General features: G+C 37.0%; 1 protein-coding gene and 1 long non-coding RNA gene across 3 annotated transcripts in view; one reads left to right on the top strand and one right to left on the bottom strand.

Moving 5' to 3' along the window:
• Positions 1-3,650, top strand: part of LOC110133553 (uncharacterized) — a 92,962-nt gene extending 89,312 nt beyond the window's left edge. The window contains exons 6-7 of one of the 2 annotated variants that reach the window (XR_002312795.2): positions 1,749-1,897; positions 2,665-3,650. This is a non-coding gene — a long non-coding RNA (uncharacterized lncRNA). The remainder of the gene's footprint in view (positions 1-1,748; positions 1,898-2,664) is intronic. The other variant, XR_002312796.2, reaches the window with a different exon arrangement.
• The window catches only part of MMRN1 (multimerin 1), an 81,099-nt gene that overhangs the window by 41,034 nt on the left and 16,703 nt on the right, over positions 1-23,362 (bottom strand). Inside the window, exons 2-3 of the mRNA XM_020887587.2 lie at positions 21,220-22,053; positions 1,802-1,921 (exon numbers count right to left, since the gene is read on the bottom strand). Of these exons, the coding sequence (XP_020743246.2) occupies positions 1,802-1,921; positions 21,220-21,806 (707 nt within the window). The 5' untranslated portion in view covers positions 21,807-22,053. The remainder of the gene's footprint in view (positions 1-1,801; positions 1,922-21,219; positions 22,054-23,362) is intronic.

Here is a 23,362-nt window from a genome sequence, read left to right as displayed (position 1 = left end):
TGTTGGACTCAACTGCTCCTGCTTTGACAAACTATATCCCTGGTACATGTGGCTCAGACAAAGAAAAACTGACAAATGTTGCATTTGTACTGAAATAGAAAGTAAATGCAGAGATTCACTCAAATGTAGAGAAAGATTAAAAAATGGGAACAAAGATACATATTTCTAGTTTGTTCAAAGAGAAAAAAAAAAGCTTACCTTAAACTCAGAAGGGCAGTGTGATTGGGGTTACTCTAGTAACCCCAATTTTCACTACTAAAGAATTAACAATCCTTTCTTTGTATTGCACATTGACTAGGAAATTGTCATAAAGGGAGTAAATGCCAGAAGAACTGGAGCTCAGGTCTCCCAAATCCCTAAGATGTGCTTAGCTCATTGGACCTTGGACCTTAGCTATGCCCTTAGGGACTAAGAAACACCTTGATTTTATGTATCCTTACTGCACACTGTTCCAGACTGATTCATTGCCTGAGTTATTTGTATGATAATTTGCATAACATTAGCCATCATGGCCTGAATAACAATTTTAGTTTTTATTGCAGGCTTTCCTGAGACACCCCCAGCTGAGCTACTGTGACTACATGAATTCAGAGAATTTATCACTCAGCCTCACATTTTAGGAAAATTATATAATTTAAAAAAAAAACCCTAAATAACATAAGTCATTAAAATAGACACAAGAAGAAAGAGCCCACCTAGGTGCTTTACCATGCATAATTGCAATTAGCGGCTTGCCACGTTATGGGCTTCTCTTTAGCCTAGTATGAAAGGGAAATTATCAATAAACCTTTAGAACCATATGAATTTCATGGAATTAAAGGATTGTTGGTCTGGTCATAGAATATATGTAATAGTAATAATAAAAATAGAAACAAACATAAGAGTTAACATTTATTAATAACCCACAAAGTACCAGGCACTAGGCTAAGCATGTTACTCCATTTAGCTCACATATGATAAAAACACCCATAAGTGGCAGTTCAGTTCAGTTCAGTCGCTCAGTCGTGTCCGACTCTTTGTGACCCCATGAACTGCAGCACGCCAGGCCTCCCTGTCCATCACCAACTCCCGGAGTCCACCCAAACCCATGTCCATTGAGTCAGTGATGCCATCCAACCATCTCATCCTCCGTCGTCCACTTCTCCTCTGCCTTCAATCTTTCCCAGCATCAGGGTCTTTTCAAATGAGCTAGTACTTCACATTAGGTAGCCAAAATATTGGAGTTTCAGCTTCAACATCAGTCCTTCCAATGAACACCCAGGACCGATCTCCTTTAGGAAGGACTGGTTGGATCTCCTTGCAGTCCAAGGGACTCTCAAGAGTCTTCTCCAACACCACAGTTCAAAGGCATCAATTCTTTGGCTCAGCTTTCTTTATAGTCCAACTCTCACATCCATACATGACCACTGGAAAAACCATAGCCTTGACTAGAGGGACCTTTGTTGACAAATGTCTCTGCTTTTTAATATGCTATCTAGGTTGGTCATACCTTTCCTTCCAAGGAGTAACTGTCTTTTAATTTCATGGCTGTAGTCACCAACTGCAGTGATTTTGGAGCCCAGAAAAATAAAGTCAGCCACTGTTTCCAGTATTTACCCATCTATTTGCCATGAAGTGATGGGATGCAAGGATAATTAGTTTGTGCATTTTAACTAAAGATCACACATCTAGTTTAATGTGATGGCCCTACCCTGACCCTCCTGTACATACATGTACTTGGTATGATTAACTTTCTCTGCATATTACAGGCCACACATGATTATGATATAAGCAGTGGGTATTTTCAAGAAACTTTACACACCTTTGAGGACAGGATCCACTGGTCCAGCCACAGGGCCCTCTGCCACTTGGAACATAAGTGACATGGTTGTCCAGTACCACTGTTGGAGATAATCTGGTATGTACATAAGCACACCAGTTCCTAAGGAAGAGATCATTTACATTAGGAAAATATTATTTTCAGAAAGCATTCTTTTCATCAAGATTATTTTCATAGACCTATGTCTACTGCCACTACTGTATATTAGATATCTTGAAAATTTGATATCTAGCTTTAAAATATCTAGAAATGAGAGAAAACATGCCTGTTATTGCATGACTGTATTTATGGATAATAAACATTGTAAGATCAAAGTAAATTAAGAATAAATCATAGCTAAAACCAGAATCTCTACTGTTGAGCTATAAGCTAAGTCAAAATCCAAGATTGCCCTTATGCAAATTATCAATATTAGACTGAGATAGTGACTCAGACCTAGACCCATTGAACAATATATAAGACAAATGTAAGCAAATGAATGGTGTAAGGTTCAAAAGAGAAGAAAAATTGTTATTAGCCACAGGTGACATGATTGTGAATGAAGAAAATATAGTCCATGTAAATGATTATAATAAATGATTTTAGCAATTTAGTGAAGATTAATGTCAATATTTTTATAATTAATAAAAAGTTTAGCCATATGGCTAAGATTAGTTATAGTTACAATAGCAAAAATAACATTAAGCTTATTAAATTTTAAACAGCAGGTAAAATATTGACTGCCTTAAACCAGTTTGTATTCTTAAATACATCATTGATTAATCAAATGGAAATAGCACTGGCCTAAAGGGGTCTTGCTTCCTTGAGCAGACTGTTGGTTAATGAAACCTTGATTTATTTCACAGAGACAGCACTGGGCATATGCAAGACAGGAACCCTTATCTCCAGAATAACTGCAGGATCAAGAATCTTTGATTTGTGGAACTCAATAGGACAGAAATGTTGCTACTTGAGGCTTTCATGAAATGAGAAGTTCTTCAATCAGGAAAATCTGGCTTCCAGCAGCAGAGGGAGCTTATATGGACTAAGTCAATCAGGTTCAAGACTAGTCAATCAGGTTCCAAGTTTAAAATTTCCCTAATTCCCCCAAATTTCACCCTGAGCCCTGGATGCAGGAGACAGCCAGTCAACCTTGCTTCTATCTTCTCAAAAGCTGGTACCTTGGCTTCTGTGCTCAGTGGAGAGGGAGCCCTTGCTAGGTAAAGATTTTGGTGACGCCAAGGGACAGAAATATCATGACTGTCTGCCACAGGCACGGGGGCACCATGGTCCCTGGCCACTGACCCGAAGCGGCCTCCCAGACCAAGCTTGTCTAGGGGTCAGCAGTCAGCTTCCTGTACCCTGCTGCTGCTCTCCAGGCTCCTCGGTGCCGTTTTCACTTCTGAGAGGAGAAACTGCTCCAGGATAAGACGTCTTTAGGGTGAGTGACCTTGTTAAAAGGTGCCTGTGCTGAAATTGTGCTGAAACCTCCTCAGGATTGTTAGATTCCCGCCCTAAGGGGAATTTGCTTCCCTGGTGGCTCAGGCGGTAAAGACTCTGCCTGCCACTTAGGAGACCCGGGTTCGATCCATGGGTCGGGAAGATTCCCCTGGAGAAGAGAATGGCAACCCACTCCAGTATTCTGGCCTGGAGAATCCCATGGACAGAGGAGCCTAGTGGGTTATAGTCCACAGAGCGGACAGGACTGAGGGTCAAACACTTCCACAAGGTAGGGTGGAAATTAAAGGCTGCTGAGGTACTCAAAGGATTGAGTCCCAGGCTTTTGAATTTCTTTGTCCATGCTTGTCTGTGTTTATTTTGTTAGGCTTGGTTAATAGTCATTGGCTCTTGGAATGACTGCTACCAAGTGATAAACTTGATACATTAAAAAAAAATTGTATTTATCTATTTTAATTTTGGCTGTGTCCTGTCTCCCTTGCGGCTCACAGGCTCTAGAGTGCAGGCTCAGTAATTCCAGCAAACAGTCTTAGTTGCCAGAAGGCATGCGTAATCTTCCCTGACCAGGGATCAAACCTGCATCCTCTGCATTGGAAGGTAGTTTCTTATTCACTGGACTCCCAAAGAAGTCCCTAAACCTGGTATTAATGAGGGCCCTCTGATTCAGGAGAAGACGTTGCTCTCTGACTAGAAACTTTGCTTTCTGCAGGGGTTGGCTTTTCACTCATGCCTGTATGATTGCCTGGAGGTATAGATGTGTATTCTTAATGGAACCAGCCCTGATTACTCTGCTGTGTGAGAGAGTCAAGGAGAGATGAGGGAGTGTAAATCAGGAAAACTGCCCACTTCAGAACAAATTCTGTGCATGGGTTAGAGGAATTTGCCACCTAAGACACCTCCTTGGTATCATTTTCCTCTGGTCTTCCTGAGGTGTAGGGGGGAAACTTCCAAAATGGGGTACCTCAACCATTTACTTGCAAATTTAATGGGAAAAGAAAAGAAGTATGTGATCATACCAATCGGCCTAAGGAGTAAGCATAGGAAAAATAAATGGGAAATACATGAAGTAAAATTAATAAAATGGGAACTAGAAGAAAAATCATCGATTTCCAACTTGGTCAGCATGATATAAGACACCCATGAGCCTTTAGAGTGAGTTAATGAAAGAGATTAAAGAAAGAAAACAGGTGGGGCAATATTATTAGACAAATAGGAATTTAAGGAAGGTTGAGATAGTTAAAGCAGTAACAGGAAAAAAGAATTTTATGTAATTACTTGCAGTTTAAATAATGAATATGGTAGTCAACTTGGCCTACATTTAGCCAGCTATAAAACAAAGCAAAAAAACACCTTCCAAAACACAAATAAAACTTTAAGAGAATGCTTAGTAAGCTCATTGAAAATAGCAGTTAAGTAGTATTAAATACATCTAAGAGTGACTGGAGAAAGTTGAATTATCTCAAAGATGGAGACACTTTCTAATGAAGATATCTAAGAATCATTTGGTTACAGAACTCTATCAGTAAGTTTGTACCTGTCCTTGCTTATAACATGGCTCTTTCAATTATGTGCTTTTATTCTTTAAATGGTAATATGTTCTTGCAATTCTATATAAAACTTCCTACTGTATATATGGTATATTGAAGTTATGAAAAACAACAACAAAAAAATGGCTTTCTTTTGTTACACAGCATAGCTCTAACATCAGCTGGAGTCTGAGGAAAATGCCAGAGAATGGCACTCTCTTACAATTAGACTTCTTTTGTAAAAGGGAAAAATGAGAGGAAATTTGCTTTATCCCTATTTATTGAAAGGGAAGAAGCCTTTATACAATTGCATACATTTTGGTTTATCCTCACTGAGAATTTTAACCTTCTTTTGTATCAGCCAAGCTAGCAGGCATTAAACAGGTTTTAAGTGTGTGTGTGTATATGTATGCAGGGCTTCCCTGGTGGCTGAGCAGTAAAGAATTGGCCTGCCAATGCAGTAGACACAGATTCCATCCCTGGGTCAGGAGGATCTCCTGGAGAAGGAAATGGCTACGCACTACAGTATTCTTGCCTGAAAAATCCCATGGACAGAGGAGTCTGGAGGGCTATGGTCTCGGGGGTTGCAAAACATCAGACATACTTTAGTGACAAACAACAACATATGTTTATTTGTCAATATATGGCAGAGAGGAAACTCTGCCAGTAGGAACAAACTTTGGTGGTGGTGCTCAATGCCACAGGCTATAATGTGGAGGAGGCTTTGAGGTGAACGCTTTCTACCTGGAAATTGCCCAGATGTCTTGATTCGCTTGTCTGTGGTCTCTGCTGGGGAGGTAAAATGCTTTGATTTTCTAAACCCCAACATGCTCTGAAAGAAGTGAGTGCTTGATTATTTCAACCTGTTTAGTTGTTCAGTTGTGTCCAACTCTTTGCAACCCCATGCACTGCAGCATCCCAGGCTTCCCTGGTCTTCACTGTCACAACCTGTGTCCTCTGTCAAATTCAGCTTTGAATCTCAGGTAGCCTCCTCACTTCACTTTCTTCAAGGTGATATGGTCACCTCTTCCACCCTCCTCATCACGTAAGCTTTCAAGGTGGTGAGTGAGACAGATCCTCTGCAATAGGCAAGCCCACATCCAGCACGTGGGAAAACTACTGACGGTCCTCTGACCAAGCTGGCGGCTGTCCTGGGAATGCGTGGATGGAGCTCCTTGGCAACTGGATAACACATGTGTGCCCTATACTTCCGACAGCCGTCTCTAATGGAAAGGTACCCAGGGATCCCTGAGTGAGTCCTCACAGCCGCGTGGTTCATCTCTGAGATTGTCATTCTCTTCAGTGGCGTCTTGGGGAATTCTTACAGCCACATCACTGCTGCGTTGGCTTGTTTCTTTCCAGAAACCAAACAAAACTAGGAACTGGTTTCTAAATCCTAAGGTTCAAATAAATAAATCCTAAGGTTCTTACTTTCTCTCTCATGCCTATTGAGGCTGTTTCGTTTCCTTCTTTTTGAGGGGAGTAAGGGAAGCCCATTTTCTCAAGACTTGCAATCCATAGACAATCCATTTGCAATCCATTCTCAGCTCTTGGGTTTAAAACTTAGGATATTGACCGAGCTTTGATGTAGGGGTTGCATGCCCACCCAGGTGCTCTCTCTCTCTTTCTAAACCTTCATTCTTGGAGGGGTGGGCTAACCCCTCAGAACCAGCATTAAGGTGAAGAGTTGGTGAGGAGGGCAAGACTCGACTCTATAGAGGAAAAAGTATGCTTTGAACCCCAGATTGGTGCCTTCCTTCATCTCCGGTGAACTCAAGGGTGCAGCCAACATTGCATCACCCAGACCTTGAGTTTCTGCTGGTAGACACCAGACCCACCCCATGAATGTGAGAAAAGGCCTTTCTAGGGTCTTGGTATTTTTGCTAGCCAACTAGTAAACTATTTTGAGCACTACTATGGAAACTCTCCAAGCTGTTCTGTTTTAGTTGGGAGAAAAACATCAACCTGAAATTCCTGAAAAATTTCAGGAAGGTAAGTCTAGGTGTTTGGGATGACAGGAGGACAGTAAGAACTAAGATGGCTGACCCAATAGTAGTAAAAATTCGTCCAGGTGCCAGGACTCCAAATTCAAAGCAATAGCCTTCAAAAGAAGAATGTAGAGGAAAGTATAAAGCCTCTGATAGCCACATTTCTTATATGCCAATTAATCTGACTTTCTTAACCTCCATATAACCCTCCAATCCTGCTTGTACAAAAATTCAGAGAGGGGTCCCTAGCAGGCTTCTGGTTAGGATTCCAGGTTTTCACTGCTGTGATCTGTGAAAGAAAGTGAAAGTGAAAGTTGCAGAGTCCTGTCCGACTCTTTGTGATCCCGTGGACTGTATAGTCCATGGAATTCTGCAGGCCAGAATACTGGAGTGGATAGCCTTTCCCTTCTCCAGGGGATCTTCCCAACCCAGGGATAGAACCAGGTCTCCTGCATTGCAAATGAATTCTTTACCAGCTGAGCCACAAGGGAAGCCCTGTGATCTAGGTTCAATACCTAGTCAGGGAACTAAGATCCTACAAGCCATGTGACATGGCCAATAAATAAATAACAAAAACTCAGGATCAGAGATTATCATTTTTGTACATTTGAAAGCCATTAACCAAACTGTAGAGGATATATATCCTGTGGTGCCAAACACATATACTTTGTGAACAGCTTTATCTAGAGCCTACTGCTGCTTTATAGTTCTGGATTTAAAAGATGCTTTTTACTACGTAGCCCTGAGTCCCAAGAATTGTTTGCCTGTGAAATAGGCAAATATTTTTTGGATGGTATTGCCACGAGGATTTTAGCATGCCCCTCCCTGCTGCTGCCTATTTTGGGGGAAGCCTTGGCCAAGGAATTTAGGGATCTCCAATTAATGGAGCTTTAATCTAATATGTGGATGATATACTAATTGCTAGTAAAGTTAAGGAAGCTTCAGACCAAAATATAATCTTCACTTTAAACTTTTTGGTAGACCAGGGATATAAAAGCATAAATTTTCAACCAATTTTAAGATACATAAAATTTGAATTATGAAAAGGGCAAACAGACTTTTACTGCAAATAGGAGGAAAGTATTGTCTAGAGTAGCTGTACTCACTATTAGATGGCAATTGTGTGGATTCTGGGGAGTGGCTGGGTTTTGTCATATTGGGACTCTCAAGTTTGGACTTACAGCTAAGCACTTATATGAGGCTCTTAAAGAAAAGTGAGCCATTAGGATGGAACTTTTAACATTTTACTGGAGGTTTTATTCAGGGTAATTGGGGAAGAGTAAAAAAAAAATGGATCCATACTAAAAAGGAAGAAGTAAAACTTATATTTGCATATTTCTTGCATGTAGAAAATTCTGAGTCCACTAAAACACTACTAGAGCTAATATGCAAATACAGCAAGGTTGCAATATATGAGAAATAGTTGTGTTTCTACACATTAGAAACTATTCAAAAAATGAAACTAAGAGAGCAATTTCATTCACATTAGTATCAAAGTAATCATGTCCTCATGAAACATTTAACAAAGGAATTACAAAAATTACAAAATATTGTGGAAAGAACTTAAAGGTGACGTAAATAAATAAAAAGTGTTTACCAATTAGAAAACTTAACATTGTTAGGTCAATTTGGTGAATATTGCCATCCGATCTCTTAAACACAATCCTGATCAAAATCCCAGCTGCCTTTTTTGCAGAAATATGAAGCTTAAAATTCATATGGAAAATGCAAGTAACTCAGAAAAGCCAAAGCCTACTGGGAAAAAAAAATAGAGCACTCTGTACTTACCCTATCCAATTTCAAAGCATACTACAAACCTACGTTAATCAAGACTTGCATTTGGCTTAATTAATAGGTATAGATAGAGATCAATGGGTCAAAGTAAGAGTCCAGAAATAAACCTTTACATTTATATTCTGTTGATTTTTGTCAAGAGTGCCTAGCACTTTAACAGAGTAAAGAGTACTCTCTTCAAGACCAGAGAAATGGATAGCCACATGCCAACAAATGAAGTTGAACCGCTATCTTAAACCAGATATGAAAATTAACCAAGTAACAGGTCTCAAAGGAAGAGCTAAAACTCTAAACCTCTTGAAAGCATAGACAAATATCTTCACTACTTGGGAAACTTTTCTAGTATAATAAGAAAGAGAAAGGCACATAGACTGAAAATAAGTAAATTATATTTACCTGCAGAAAACATGTTTTATGTGGAAGATTGTGATGTATTTACAAAAAGATTTTGGAGGTAATGAGTGAATTTAGCTATCTTGTAACATATAAGGTTAAAGTACAAAAACAACCCTCTTGTTTTTCTTTGTACTAACTAAAATACTTAAAATATATAAAATTTTAAAAATTCTGTTCATGTGAAAGCACCAGAAGTAATCTAAAAAGAGAGACTGTGGATCAGGAGAAGATATTTGGCAAAGACAAAAAAAATAACATCCAAAAAATATAACAAATTCCTACCAATAAATAATATAAAGACAAAAAAATAGAACACTGAAAAATGGATAAACTACTTGAACAAACATTTTATACAAAGAAATATTAATGTCTATTATACATGTAAAAAGGTCAGTCTTGTCAATATCAAGAAAATGCAAATTAAGATAATAATGGAATAATGCTTTATACCTCCAAAAAGCAAACATTGAGGATTTGACAATCTCATGTGTTCAGAGGAGATAGAGAATTGGAATCTCATACATACTATTGGTGGAATTATAAAGTGGCACAACCACTTTGAAAACCAATGTGTTAATATCATGTAAAAATGAATATTGAGTCCTCTGATCCAGTGGTTAGATATACACTTTAGAGAAACCATAGCACATATGTACCAGGAATCATGTATCTGAGTATTTATAGCAGTATTATTCATAATTATCAAAGCTTAAGAGTAGTTTCAATGTCCATTTACCACAGAATGGTGAAATAAATTCTGAAATATTTACACATAGATTTATTCATCAATACTTAAACTTGTGTGATGCAAACAAGTTACAGAAATAATACCATGTGATGCCCTTTTCTTACATAAAGCTAAAAAATAAATAGATTTTTTATCAAATATCACACAATTTTAAGTATGCTTTAAGAGTAACATAAGAATAAATCCTGTGTTACAAAAAGATTCAGTTGAATTGCTGTGCTGATCTATGTCTTATCAATTAGACCATATTGTACCTATAACTTTTCTCAAGCCCATTTCTAAAAAACTTTGTTTATATCCATGCATGTATGCTTACTCTCTTCAACATATAAGATAATAGAGGAATATGAATTGACCATTGTCCAAGGAGGCTGAGAAACTGCAACAACATTAAAGTAGGTCATTTGCCAAAAATGCCATGATCAGACAAAATAGCCTCTATTAAAGTACCTATTTTTAGTTGACATTCTGGCAGAAGCCACCCCATATATTTAAAGATATTTCACACCTCAAGGGATCTTAAATTGAAAATATATATTAATGTTACAAATGAAGTTGTAGGGGAATGGAGACAGAGTTAAATGTTAACAGTTAAATGAGTATAGACACAAAAAAATTATTTTATAAAAATAATTTATTAAACAAATCATATGAGAAAGAAAATTATCTAACATAAATGGATGAAACTTAGTTGCTATAGGCAGAATTCCGAAAAATGTTTTTACTGTGCTTGTAATATCTGAAAATTATTTTTCTAATTTTTAAGGGAATGAGACTGGAATATATAGATGCTATTTGGGAAAACAAAAATCAGCCTCATTTCTGGTTGTAATACCAGTTGTTTTATTATAAGAGAGATGTTATACTAAACTGTAAGAAAGTTCTTAATAACTATAGATTAATTGAATGATTGGATTATATGATTTTTTCATTCTTAGGTTTCTGTTTCTATCATTTTTCCCTATATATAAATATAACAAGATACATATTCCCTCTCATTTGTAGTGGAGACTATTTTTATTGAGGGTAAAGACAGAAATGATTTACAAAGTATAGTAGCAAATCTCATGACTACAGCATCAAATGAACAAAAGAGCCTCTTGATGAGGGTGAAAAAGGAGAGTGAAAAATCTGACTTAAAAACAACATTCAAAAAACTAAGATCATGGCATGTGTTCTCATCACTTTATGGTGAATAGATAGTGAAAAAGTGGAAACAGTAACAGAATTTATTTTCTTGGGCTTCAAAATCACCGTGGACGGTGACAGCAGCCACGAAATTAGGAGATGCTTGCTCCTTGGAAGGAAAGCTATAACAAACCTAGACAGCATATTAAAAAGAAGAGACATCACTGTGCCAAAAAAAGTCTGTAGAGTCAAAAGTATGGTTTTTCCAGTAGTCATGTACAGATATGAGATCTGGACTGTAAAGAAGGCTGAGTGCTGAAGAATTGATGCTTCCAAGATACTTGAGATTTCTTCAGATTGCAAGGAGAGCCAACTGGTCAATCCCAAAGGAAATCAACCCTGAATATTCATTGGAAGGAATGATGCTGAAGCTCCAATACTTTTGCCACCTGATGCAAAGAGCCAACTCATTGGAAAAGACCCTGGTGCTGGGAAAGATTGAGAGCAGGAGGAGAAGGAGGCGACAGAAGATGAGACAGTTGGATGGCATCACTGACTCAACAGACATGAGTTTGAGCAAACTCCAGGAGATACTGAAGGACTGGGAAGACTGGCATGCTGCAGTCCATGGGGTTGCAAAGAGTTGGACACAACTGAGCAACTGAACAGCAACAAATGAGTTCAAATCAGTATGAGATGTATGTCACCAAATCACTAGAATATAAGAAATCTATGCTGCTTAAAATAATAATAATTATTATTATTAAAATAATACAACAATCAACCTAAATGTTAAAAACCAAAGAAGGAACACATTTTCCCCCAGAGTCACTAAATATCTGCTCTGAAATGTTTAGGTCTTCTACAAATAAAGCTGACTCAGTCATTCATCTGTCTAAGGCCGATAAATTGAGCATTATACAGCTTATTGTGCAAGGTTCTTTTGAATGAGAAGTTGGACAATTCAGTTCTATAAAGACATAAAAAGACACATTAGCAAATTTTGTTCAAGTGTGGTGATACTTGGAAAAATAATGTGAAACAAAGAACTGGCAAAAACAGGTAACAAAAATTTAAAAATTAAAGATTACAATAAAGGGATATTTTAAAAATAGGTTTTTCATGCAAATCCACTGATTATCCTAATTACAGGGAATGATTAACTTCAGTTGAAGCCCAGTTAAATTGTCTGTCACGTAAGCATTGGCTGAATGATTATGGAGGGGACAGTATGAGGCAGGAAAAAAGTACCATTGTGACTATATAACCTGGGCTTTGGGGGAACAAAAGATGATAGAAAGATAGCTAGATATGGTTTGTGAGAGTAAATCAGCATCACCTGCAGTGATTGTTTAAAAGTCTAAATAGTAAAACCATTTCATTACTAAAATAGTATAGTAGGCAAAAAAGCAGATCAGTAGATTGCTCATGGCCCAGCAATCTTTGATCCAGTGTAAATTGGGAGAACTATCCACAGCCAAAGAGTCCCTGGTGTGACTCGTAATTAGGTTTATGCTACCAACGAATAAGCTCATTAAGGGATATTAAATATGTAAATATAATTTTAAAACCAAATAATTTGAAAATATAAGTTTAAAAATAGAAAATTCAGCATGGTGAAATGGTGACAGGCAAGTTTAAAAGCAATGTAATGATCCCAGACAAGCATTTTGCTTAAATCTAGAAATCCTTTGTACCTTTCCAGACTGATTATGGCATACAGAGAGCAGTTTCTTTGAAGTGTTGAGCTTTCTGTGGGGTCCTAACCCTCCAAACAGCAGACTGCATTTGGGATTCTCTTTAAGGGTAATAACACTTGCTTTTGTGCAGCAACATGTACTGAAAGAGGCTTGTATTGATCCTTTGGATTTTCCAAGTTAATAGGTAAAAGATTTGCTTGAGGGAAGAGCAGACATCTTCGGCTATTTATGAACATGAGATGCACTTGCAGAACTTAAAAAAGTAATGATAGAAGAAGATTCTATTTTGATTCAGACAAGTTGAAGTCTTGTGGTTAACGAACTAAGAAAAGCACTGTAAATAAGCAATCATTCTACTTTGAAACATTTTAGAAATCCAGTCTTCCGAGGAGACAGTGAAAACACTAAATTAGAAACGAAAATTCCGTGAGTTGGTCATGTGCCGTTTGCTGTGCACACTGACCAAACTATGGCCCACACATATCCATTCTTATCCTGAGTTGAGGGTGGGCTGAAGCAACAAAGGATTCATTTAAATAATGACCATGGCAAGTATTTTTCTTAAGAAATAGAATGCACCAATCTAAAAAAATTAATGTTACGTATTTATACTAGTCCTTAAAACTCAGATTAATAAATTGCTTGTCATCCTGTTCATAGAAGAAAATGTTTAAATGTTTATATTCACACCCTGTGATTTGAATTGACACAGTACCATGAAAATACCAATTCCTGAGACTATACACTAGAAATCAAAGTCTATCAGCAAAATTCCCACCATAAACTAGCCAATGGTACGTAATTTTCTCTTGAAAGTTGGATAAGGTTTTGTACTTGGGGAGACTATGTATTTAAAGACCTTTTAACTTCATTTCCTGTCATCCCCTTATTGAGATGAACAGGGATTCAATGAGGGACAAGAGAAAATTAAACAACTTAGCCATAAGCTTATTCATTAAATGTGGCTTCCTCATCTATACAATAAAGTTAATAGTGTTACCTACCTCACAAATTGTTGTGAGATTAAATGACTTAATATATTTAAAACAGTTGCTGCTGCTGATACTGACTACATGATTCAGAGAGCTCAATAGGATATTTTTATGAAGGGAATAGATACCTATATAAGCTGTATGTATGTATGTATAGATCTCCCACTTTGTTTTTTGCCTCATACACTAGTAGAGATTGCCCCTTTTTCTTCTCTAATGACCTGATAAATTCATCTTAACCATAAATGTTTATGTATATCAGGTCAATACAGAAGACTATTATTGTTGCTGTTCAATGCATATCATGAAGCTTAGCTCTCAGAAGAAATATATTCCAGATGTCTTTATAGTCCCAAGAAGACACGAACATAAATACTTCCCAAATGTTATGTAATCTTTATAGGAATCTTTATGTTCATTGTGCTTCCCTTGTGGCTCAGCTGGTAAAGAATCTGCCTGCGATGCAGGAGACCTGGGTTCCATCCCTATGTTGAGAAGACCCCCTGGAGAAGGGAAAGACTACCCACTCCAGTATTCTAACCCAGAGAATTTCATAGACTGTATGGATTAGTATTTATAGGTAGTGCACCAGTTACAAAGGAGAAAGTAGTCCAAAGAAAATATACAATGTGAAAGAAATAGTAACAGAACTTGGAAGTAAGTGTTTATATTTAGTGAAAAGATTCTTATAATGTAAATCACACACAAATAAAGCATTAGACATTTTATATTTAGTTTTGGCAATCAGTCCAAAAGATAAGTCCATCTTGATAATAATCTCCTTAAGAAAATGACTATTTTCAAATTTTAAAAATTGTGGTTCATTTTATTTTAGTGTAACACCTTTATATAGCCCATCCATTTTCTAAAGTCTATATAATATTTAAACTGGGATAGAAGTATTAGTTTTATAAAAGAATCATAGAAATATTTGAAACAGATCTTGAGAGGCAATCATGAAAATCTCAGATGATGGGAAATTTCTGATACTTAAATTTTCTGGTTAACTTAAGTTTTAAGAAAAATACCCTTTTATATACCATCCTTTGCAATGAAAGTCTTTTGTCAGGCACCGCTGATTTGCCTTCCATGGTGGGCACAATGTAGTGGATATAATTGAGTTTTTAATGACATATGCTCAGAGTCACAAATTACTGCGTATATAAAATCGTAATAGTAATAGTAGTAATTTTCAGTGTAAAATTTTAGGAGAATGAGCTGAGGGTCCCCCCTACCCAGGATGTGCATGTAGTTTGCCTTTTGGATCGAACCTATTTTTCAAGTTTTAAAGCCAATGATAGACTATTTTTAAGAGGTACATTGAATTAGATATGCATAACATATGCATTTTTATAAAAAGCAATCACTAAAGTTACTTAAACTTTTTTTCATGCATCTGTTTTATTTTACCTAATTTTATCTTATTTTTGTTTCTTTTCCCCATCCTGTGACTCGAGTGTTTTCAGGGACATTGTAACTCTACTCCAGTAGGTGTCAGACTTTCCCACTGTGCAAACCAGAGCCTCAGGAAGGGCAGGATAGTAGACGCTGTGATGCTTCATGCTGTACTTAAATCAGTTGCTCCTGTAAACTGACTCCTTTAGCATCATCCCCCCCCACCAAGTAACACATTTTTAAATTAATTTCATATTTAAGTAAACAAAGTATACAAATACTTCTCATCTCACCACCTAGATTATATAACCACTCCTTAAAATCTGGCATGTATCATACAATATGTATTTATATATTCAGCAGCAATTTAGTGAGTAAAAATATCAAAGAAATCAAAGGAAATGATTAACAAGAAAAAATTGAGATGCAGAATATACTTTAATATTTTCACTGGCAATAATGTAGTAGATATTTCTCAAGGGCATAAATGGTGTGTTTCCTTTTAGATATTTACAGCATGTGAGAATAATCTCCTTGGATGCTACTAGGCCTTTGATAAGAACTTTGCAAACTACATGTGTTATAAACTGAATGTTTGTGTCCCCCTCAAACTCCATTTGTTGACATCCAAATGCCCATTATGATAGTATTGAGAGATGGGGGCTTTGGGAATTATTAGGTATAAAGTATTAGTGCCCTTATTAAAGAGGCCTGAGAGAGATCCCTCATCCCTTCCACCATGTGGGGGAAAAATAAGAATTCAGGAACCTGAAAAAAAGCCCTCATTGACCATGCTAGCAACCTGTTCCTGGGCTTCCAGCTTCCAGAACTGAGAAATAAATTTTTGTTGTTTATAAGCCACCCAGTCTTTCATTTTGTTATAACAGCCTGGATGGACTAAGACGTTATCTGAATTCAATTGACCGGATTTTTCACATCTAAAATGTCATAATTTACAGAATAAGCAGAAAAATGCTTATTATAATAGGCAATATAATTAATTAGATGATTAGTTTTTGTGATTTTAAACCATTCAATTTTAAAATTGTTTTTAAAATTTCTATTTACAAGAGGTCTAATTAATAAAAGACTTGTATTTATTATTTTAGACAAACTGTGCTTTGCTTAGTCGCTCAGTTGTGTCTGACTCTTTGTGACCCTGCTGGCAGCCTGTTAGTCTGCCCAGTCCATGGGGATTCTCCAGGCAAGAATACTGGAGTGGGTTACCACGCCCTCCTCCAAGGGATCTTCCCAACCCAGGGATCGAACCCAGGTCTCCCGCATTGCAGGCAGATTCTTTACTGACTGAGCCACTAGGAAAACCCTTAGACATACTAGAAATCATAATTTATTTAACTTGAGCCACCTATTTGTACTAAAGCAAGTTATATAGCTTATAGAAAGAATAAACGAATGAAATTCTAAAATAAATCAAGTTTCCAGTAAACTTAGCAAATAAACTATTCATCTTGTTCCATACTCAACTTTTCCCTTCTGGCCTTTTCATTAACATTTTGCAATGTTTATGGCCATTCTATATGCAAAATAAAATACAATGGCAACAAGAGAGTGGGAGACTCTCAGGGCCAGCTCTGACTTCTGTCCTCTCTCCCTTTTCTTTTCATTTAAAAAAAAAAAGAGAAAACTCCTCAATTGATTATCCATATTTTTATAGTTCTCATATTTTCCAACTTATGTCTCTAGCCTTGATCTCTGCTTCAAACTCCAAATCCATCCAATAAGCAGTCATTCCACAGAATTTTGTTTGGCTTTTTCTATGTGCACAGCACTTATGCTAGCAGTTGAATAGAATAATGATTGAGAAGGGCAAGGTTCCTATTATCACAGGGTGCATGTTTGACATGAAAAAATATAAAATACACAAATGTCTATATTAATAAACCAAATAATTTCAAATAAATGCTTTAAAGAAAAAAGTAAAGGTGATAAGGACAGCAATTTGGCATTGGGTTGTCAGAGAAGGTCGCTTGAGACAGGGACATCAGTGCTAGAGTTGCATGAAGAAAAGGAATCCATCATTCAAAATACTGAAGCTAGAGCATTCTATCAAGAGCAAACAGGAAATTTCTTGAGATGCATATGAACTTGACATGGCCAGTAACCAGAAGGAAGCCCATTGTGGCTGGAGAAGATGAAGTGGAGTGAACTTGGAGTATGGAGGAAATTTAGATCATAAAGATAGGGGGTCATGAACAAGACCCAATGTGCATGGTGAGGATTTAGAATTTTATTCTATAGGTAATGGAAAGCTACCAAGTGAGTATGAGCATGTGAGCAAAATACCAAGTTTCACCAATTTTTGAGACAAACATCTGTGAAATCAGGAATATGTTTTGATTCCACACCAGCAATTGTGATGCTCTCTTTTTCCTCCCCATGTCCTCCTGGACCGCAGGTTCCATGAGGGCAGAACAGGTGGGAGTTTGTTTTCACTGTTTTACTCTGAGCACAAGCACAATGCTGGGGGGGTATTGAAAGTTCAAAATGTTAGTTGCTCAGTCATGTCTGACTTTTTGCGACCCTATGACCTGTAGCCTGTACTAGTCCTCAGCAAATATTGGCTCACTTCATAGATTCATTAATTCTAATTTCTCCTTTTTATCCTGCCTGTTTCAAAGTGCTTGGTCACTGACAAACCTCCATTGTGCAAGACAGGAAACCACAACTCTGGTGTGGCCAGGAGTTCTGTGGTGCTAAGATGAGACAAAATACAAGATGAGACAAAAATATGCCAGGAAAAATTCTATTGATGTAAGTATTCCTCTTAAGTAGAATCACTATAAAATTCCAAGAACAGTAGGGAAAAAACCCCCAAAACCTAAAGATGAGTTTATCCCCAGTCAGTTAGGTTTTCTTATACAGAAATAATAATTCTTTAGGAAGGATTTGTCTATATATTCACATAAAGATCCATAAACTTTACATTCAGTTCATTAAATACTATGTTCTTATTATAAACCAAATACTTTACTAGCAATGAAAATATGTCCCTAAATGCAGGGAGATCACATATATAATTATAATACACTAATGCAAGTGCAGCGAAAGAAGAATTCAGAATATATGTATAGTCAGAGGGCCCCCCTGACTGAGACTGAGAAGGCTTCCTGGAGGTGTTATTATTAGTTGTAAAAGAAGTAGGTGATAGGAAAATAAGACTATGCTAGCCAGAAGTACAAACAGGGACCAGAGATGGGTGTAACAAGCAATATACTGTGGACTAGAAAACTACAAATTTTAATGGCCAGAAAGTGACAGAAGATGAGGCTGGGGAGATAGGCGAGAGCCAGATCAAGGATGGCATTGTGTGACTGACTGGGTAACAAATCTGGACTCTCTTATGGAGCAAAGAATAGCCGCTGAAGCTTCAGAAGTGGGGAAATATACTGGCCACTTGTTTTTTTCCAGTTGGGATAGTAGACTGTGTTTGCTGAGGGAGTATAACATAGGGATAGAATGCTTTGTCTCTGAAGACAGTCAACCTGGGTTTGCATTTTTGCCCTGCAATTTACTAGCTAAGTGACCCTAGTTAAGTTTCTTAACCTCTCCATAATGAAATAGTAAAAAGAATCTTCATAGAATTATGGTAATGTTCAAAGGATTGAAAATCATGTATTTTCATATATATACACACACTCAGAATAGTACAGTACTAGGGAAAATACCATAAAGTGTTTGCTACTATTATTGTTTGTTAATCAAATGAAAATATGAAAGATCTCACTTGACCTTGTTAAGGTTTCTTTTCGTCAGCACTGTGTCCATAATAGATGGACCTAAGTTTTCTCCAACACCACTATCAATTGCATGGCTTAATGAGTAAGAAGTCTGGGACTTAATGAAAAGTTTACTAAAAGAGAACTTCAGGACCTCCCTGGTAGTCCAGTGGTATATAACTCGGTGCTCCCAATGCAGAGAGTGTGGCCTCTGGTCGGGGAACGGAGATCCCCATGCATGATGCATGGTTCAGCCAAAACAATGAAACAGACCCTCCGCTCTCCAGGACTTCAGGATGTAGACTCTCTAAGTTGTTGCTCTTCAGTCCTCCACTGTCTCCTGGAGTTTGTTCAAGACTCTCTAAGTACTTGTGTGCTAAGTCACTTCAATCATGTCGGACTCTGTGCAACCCTATGGACTGTACTCTGCCAGGCCCCTCTGTCCATGGGTTTCTCCAGGCAAGAATACTGGAGTGGGTTGCCTTTACCTTCTCCAGGGGATTCTCCCGACCCAGGGATCAAACCTGCATCTCTTACACCTCCTGCATTGGCAGAAGGGTTCTTTACCTCTAGAGCCACGTGGGAAGCCCCAGATATAAGATTCTTTTCATTGGAAAATCGAAGGGATGGAGTTCTGCTCAGCAGGTTACAACTATAATGTCTTGTTTCCTCCTAACATATAGTGAATTTTTAAAAATCTGAGACACGTTGGTGCTTACTTTTTATAGAAAATATTCCTTGGAAGCAGGAATTATTTTAAAAATTCTCTATTTCCCCAGAGCCCAGTACAATGTTAGGCACATAATAGGCAATATATAAAAATCATCAAATAAGTAGGTGTTCATAAGCTTTGACAGTGAGGTCTCTGGGTAAAACAATGCACATTTATCTAGTATTCATCAAGTTATCAATTACTACTTCTAATTATGAAACAACTATATGCCATTTCTAAATGCCATGTAAAACTTCAGCAGTATTTTAATTAGAACTGTTCCCTTTGTCTTCTGGTTGTATTTACTAGTCTACTAAAAAATCTTGACACACATCTCTAAAAAGTTCAAGACATTTTCTATGAATGCCTAAGGTTTCTATACAACTTGTTTAAAAAATTAAATCATAGAATATTACAAAATATTAATAGAGATGATTTTATAGGTGACTATGACTCTCAATAGTTTACATTTTACTGTTATTTGATAGTCCATATTCTGTTGTTTATAAACATGAGAAAGTTTAATTTATATCTGTTAAAATGTCTGTTATAGACAAAGTATATTCATCCCAAGTTGAACATTTTATAATATGTAGTATTTATTTTATAGTACATTGGCATGTTCCACATTCCCCCAAGTTAATGTTTTTAGTTAAATCACATTTACTTTCATATTTTAAAAATTCTATAACCTTTGAAATACAGAGAAAATGGAATTAAATAAATACAAATCTATTGGTTTATATGCTTCCCAATGTGCCCTCATCTTTATATCAAGAACACCTTTATATCATTAACACAATGCCTTTCATATAGCAGATGCAAGTTGCTATTATTAACTTGAATTAGTTTATATAGTCAGGGGTTACCTCAGGCTTCCAAGGTATTGTTTGGTGTCTTGAAATTTTTATTATAGGCAAAAGGTATTTAAAAGTTTAGTTTCCTAATACTAAACTTCTAGTATTCCAAACATAGAAATAATTTTGAACATTAAATGAACAGAACATTGACTTGCATTTCTGTGTTTTGTTCTTGTTTTTTGGGCCTTTTGAAACTCTTCTTTAATGATACTTTTTTAAGCTTTATTATTTTGTTTCAACAATTCAAGTGGAATTTTCTCTAATTTTAAATCAAAATCCATTTGAAAAATTGGCCTTTCTAATCAACACATTAATGATAATGGCATAACTCAGTATAACAGTACTAGTAAAATATGATTTGTTGAGCACCCATTCTGTGAGAAGCATGTGTCTAAGCACATTTCATTAATTTGAATCTTGCATGATAACCCTGCAAAGTTGGTATTTTTATCTGTACTTCCTATCTGTACTTTACAAACTTAGATTCAGGAACATCAATTGACTTGCTTAAGTCAAGGATCTAGACAGTATGGGAGCCAGAATTCCAACCCAGCTCTGCTTGGTTTGATCTTGATAACTGTTTAGTTTCCAAAGCACCGGGCTGTTTCAACTTTTAAATCTGTTCACACCTTAACTGCATTGACATTTTTTTCTTTCACCTTGTGTGTGTAATTCTGAGCACAAACAACATATGCTTGATGTGAGTTAACTAACAAGTCACTCTAGGGTTACACTGTTAGTGACCATCTCCAGTTAAAGTACCTCTATTAGTGACATGGACCACTTCAATGAAAACAAATTGCTGCATTTTGTTTGTTCAGCTTTTCCTTTTAAGATAAGGTAATGTTCAATTCCCTCATCTAACTGACATATGATCTGGTTTCATCTTGAACATAAAATCCTTTCTGGAAATAAGACCATTTAACTTTTAGCTTGCAATCTTATGAGCCATATCATTAGAAAGGGGGAAAAAAAGAATTTTCTTACTTTCCTCTGGTTGTTTCAAAACTTGATTTTTGTTTGCTGGTTCTTTGGCTGCCAGGGCTGTCACCTCTGCTGAGATATGTTTCCCCTGGCGATCGATTTCCCATGCCTCCAGCTGAGTTTGGAGAAATGTCTCCTTCATTCGTCTTTCCGGCAAAGCTCCGAAGAAATTTCAGGGTGGAGTTGGAAAGAATAAATGACTCTGCCTTAGGACTGAGCCTGAGGGCAGATTCTGTCTGGAGGGCAAGAGTTTGTAACTTCAGCATCCCTTCTTCTGTCTTCTCTGTGGGTGTGAGAGTTTGTTTTCTCACACCCTCAGGAGATGCACTTGTCTCTGAGGGCAGTGGTATTGATTTCAGAAGACTGTCTTCGGATGTGCTGGAATCAAGAGCTGTGGCCGCCTCAGTTGATGTGATCTGGGGGGTTGGCAGCACCTGGAGACTTTGTCCTTTGTTTGGAGGAACTGAAGCAGAGGTCACATTCTGGGAGTTCTCACCCTCAGGTGTAGTCCAAGTGCGCATAGGGTCATTAAGCCCAAAGCCTCCACTCCATAAACTAGAAAGCAGGATAAATAGCCTTGCTCCTTTCATTTCAGTAGTTTGAAGCTAGAAAGCGCATGTAAAATTGGGGGATCAAGTCCGTCTAGCCTGTCAGACAGCTGCTTCCACACTGAATCTGCTAAGACAGAGGTTTGCCAGTTTGAGATGTGAAGAGGAAACAGGTTTCTGTGTTTTGTAGTGGACTCAGGAAGTTTGATTTCCTGTTTCTGTAGGTTCTCTGTGATCTGTGACCTCTGGTAGGATGATCTATGGAAGCAGTAAAGCGTGTCCGACGAGGCTGAGGGTAAATGGAAAAACACAGGCAATGATTATCAGGAAAACCCATGAAAGAAACATGAAGTTAACTTTCCCAGGTCCACTCATATCTCATGTGTTGCTCAGTTTTGAAGAGAAATTTCATGGTGATGATGGAATTTTGTTTGGATGGGTTAAGTCAAAGAGTTTACATTTTGTTCTACTGTGCAAGGAAATTGAGAAAAAAAAAAGTGATACTTCAACTGTGTCCCATCCAGAGAGCCATGTTTTGTTTAAGGACATAAACACACGCACACACACAAATAAAAACTCAGTCTGCTGTGTCTCTGCCCTTTCATACATCACAGGCTGAACTGTGAAAAAATAAAAACATATCCCTATTTTTCTATCTACACTTTAGCTGTAGCATTATTTGAAGTCAATCTCAATGATGATAATAAAAAGGAAAAGCATAAATTACTGCATTATGTGAGTACACAAGAAACTCACTTTAAATTTTGCTCTCAAAATTTCTATTAGAACCAATTAATGGAATGAAGCATCAGAAATTTAATTCTTTTATTTTCTAATCCTTATCTTCTCATGGCTGGGAGTGATTAGTATTTTACTACTAAAAAAAGGATGAAGAAAGAGGGGACTCATATGAAAGTAAATTAAGGTGGAATCTTATATATTAATTTTTGTATTTTTACTATAGTGCCAAATATATCAGCAGCAGAAAATAGGGAATTGTATTGATCAAAGACTTTTCAATGGTGGTTTTCCCAGTAGGGATGCTTCATGGGATTTATGATTTCACTGTTCCAACACATGTCTGATTCTCAGGCTTCCATTAAGCTCTCTGAGCTATAAAAAATTTTCCATAGCATACTCTTCAGACATATAAGTAACAAACTAGAATAGTTCATCCATCCATATACTTCTTCTTTCTTTCATTCATTCACTAATAACCCAAATCACCTGTCAGCTTTAGCGAGGTTCTCTCTTAGATGCTGAGATTATAAAGCAAGAATATTCTTGGGTCTCAGTGTACTTGTGTTCTATTATATATTACCTGAAGGCTAGATCTCTGGGTAATTAATCTTTTTGTCAACTTCAATGTCTGGCATTAAGTTCTTGTTAATATTCAGTCTTGTAATGTCTTCTTTCAGAACCAAAAAACTGGAAACCTCATGATGATTTGGTTATATATTATTACATATATATACTCTTGTCTCTAATCCTTTATACACAGGGTTGCAAAGAGTCCATGGGGTCACAAAGAGTCAGACACAACTGAGCAACTGAGCAACAACTACAGATATATATTCTTGTCTCTAATTCTGTATACA

This window comes from Odocoileus virginianus, chromosome 21 (genome assembly GCF_023699985.2).
Source record: "Odocoileus virginianus isolate 20LAN1187 ecotype Illinois chromosome 21, Ovbor_1.2, whole genome shotgun sequence".
Taxonomy (NCBI): Eukaryota; Metazoa; Chordata; class Mammalia; order Artiodactyla; family Cervidae; genus Odocoileus; species Odocoileus virginianus.
The sequence above is the reverse complement of the archived record's forward strand: the minus strand, read 5'-3'. Positions and strand labels throughout refer to the sequence as shown.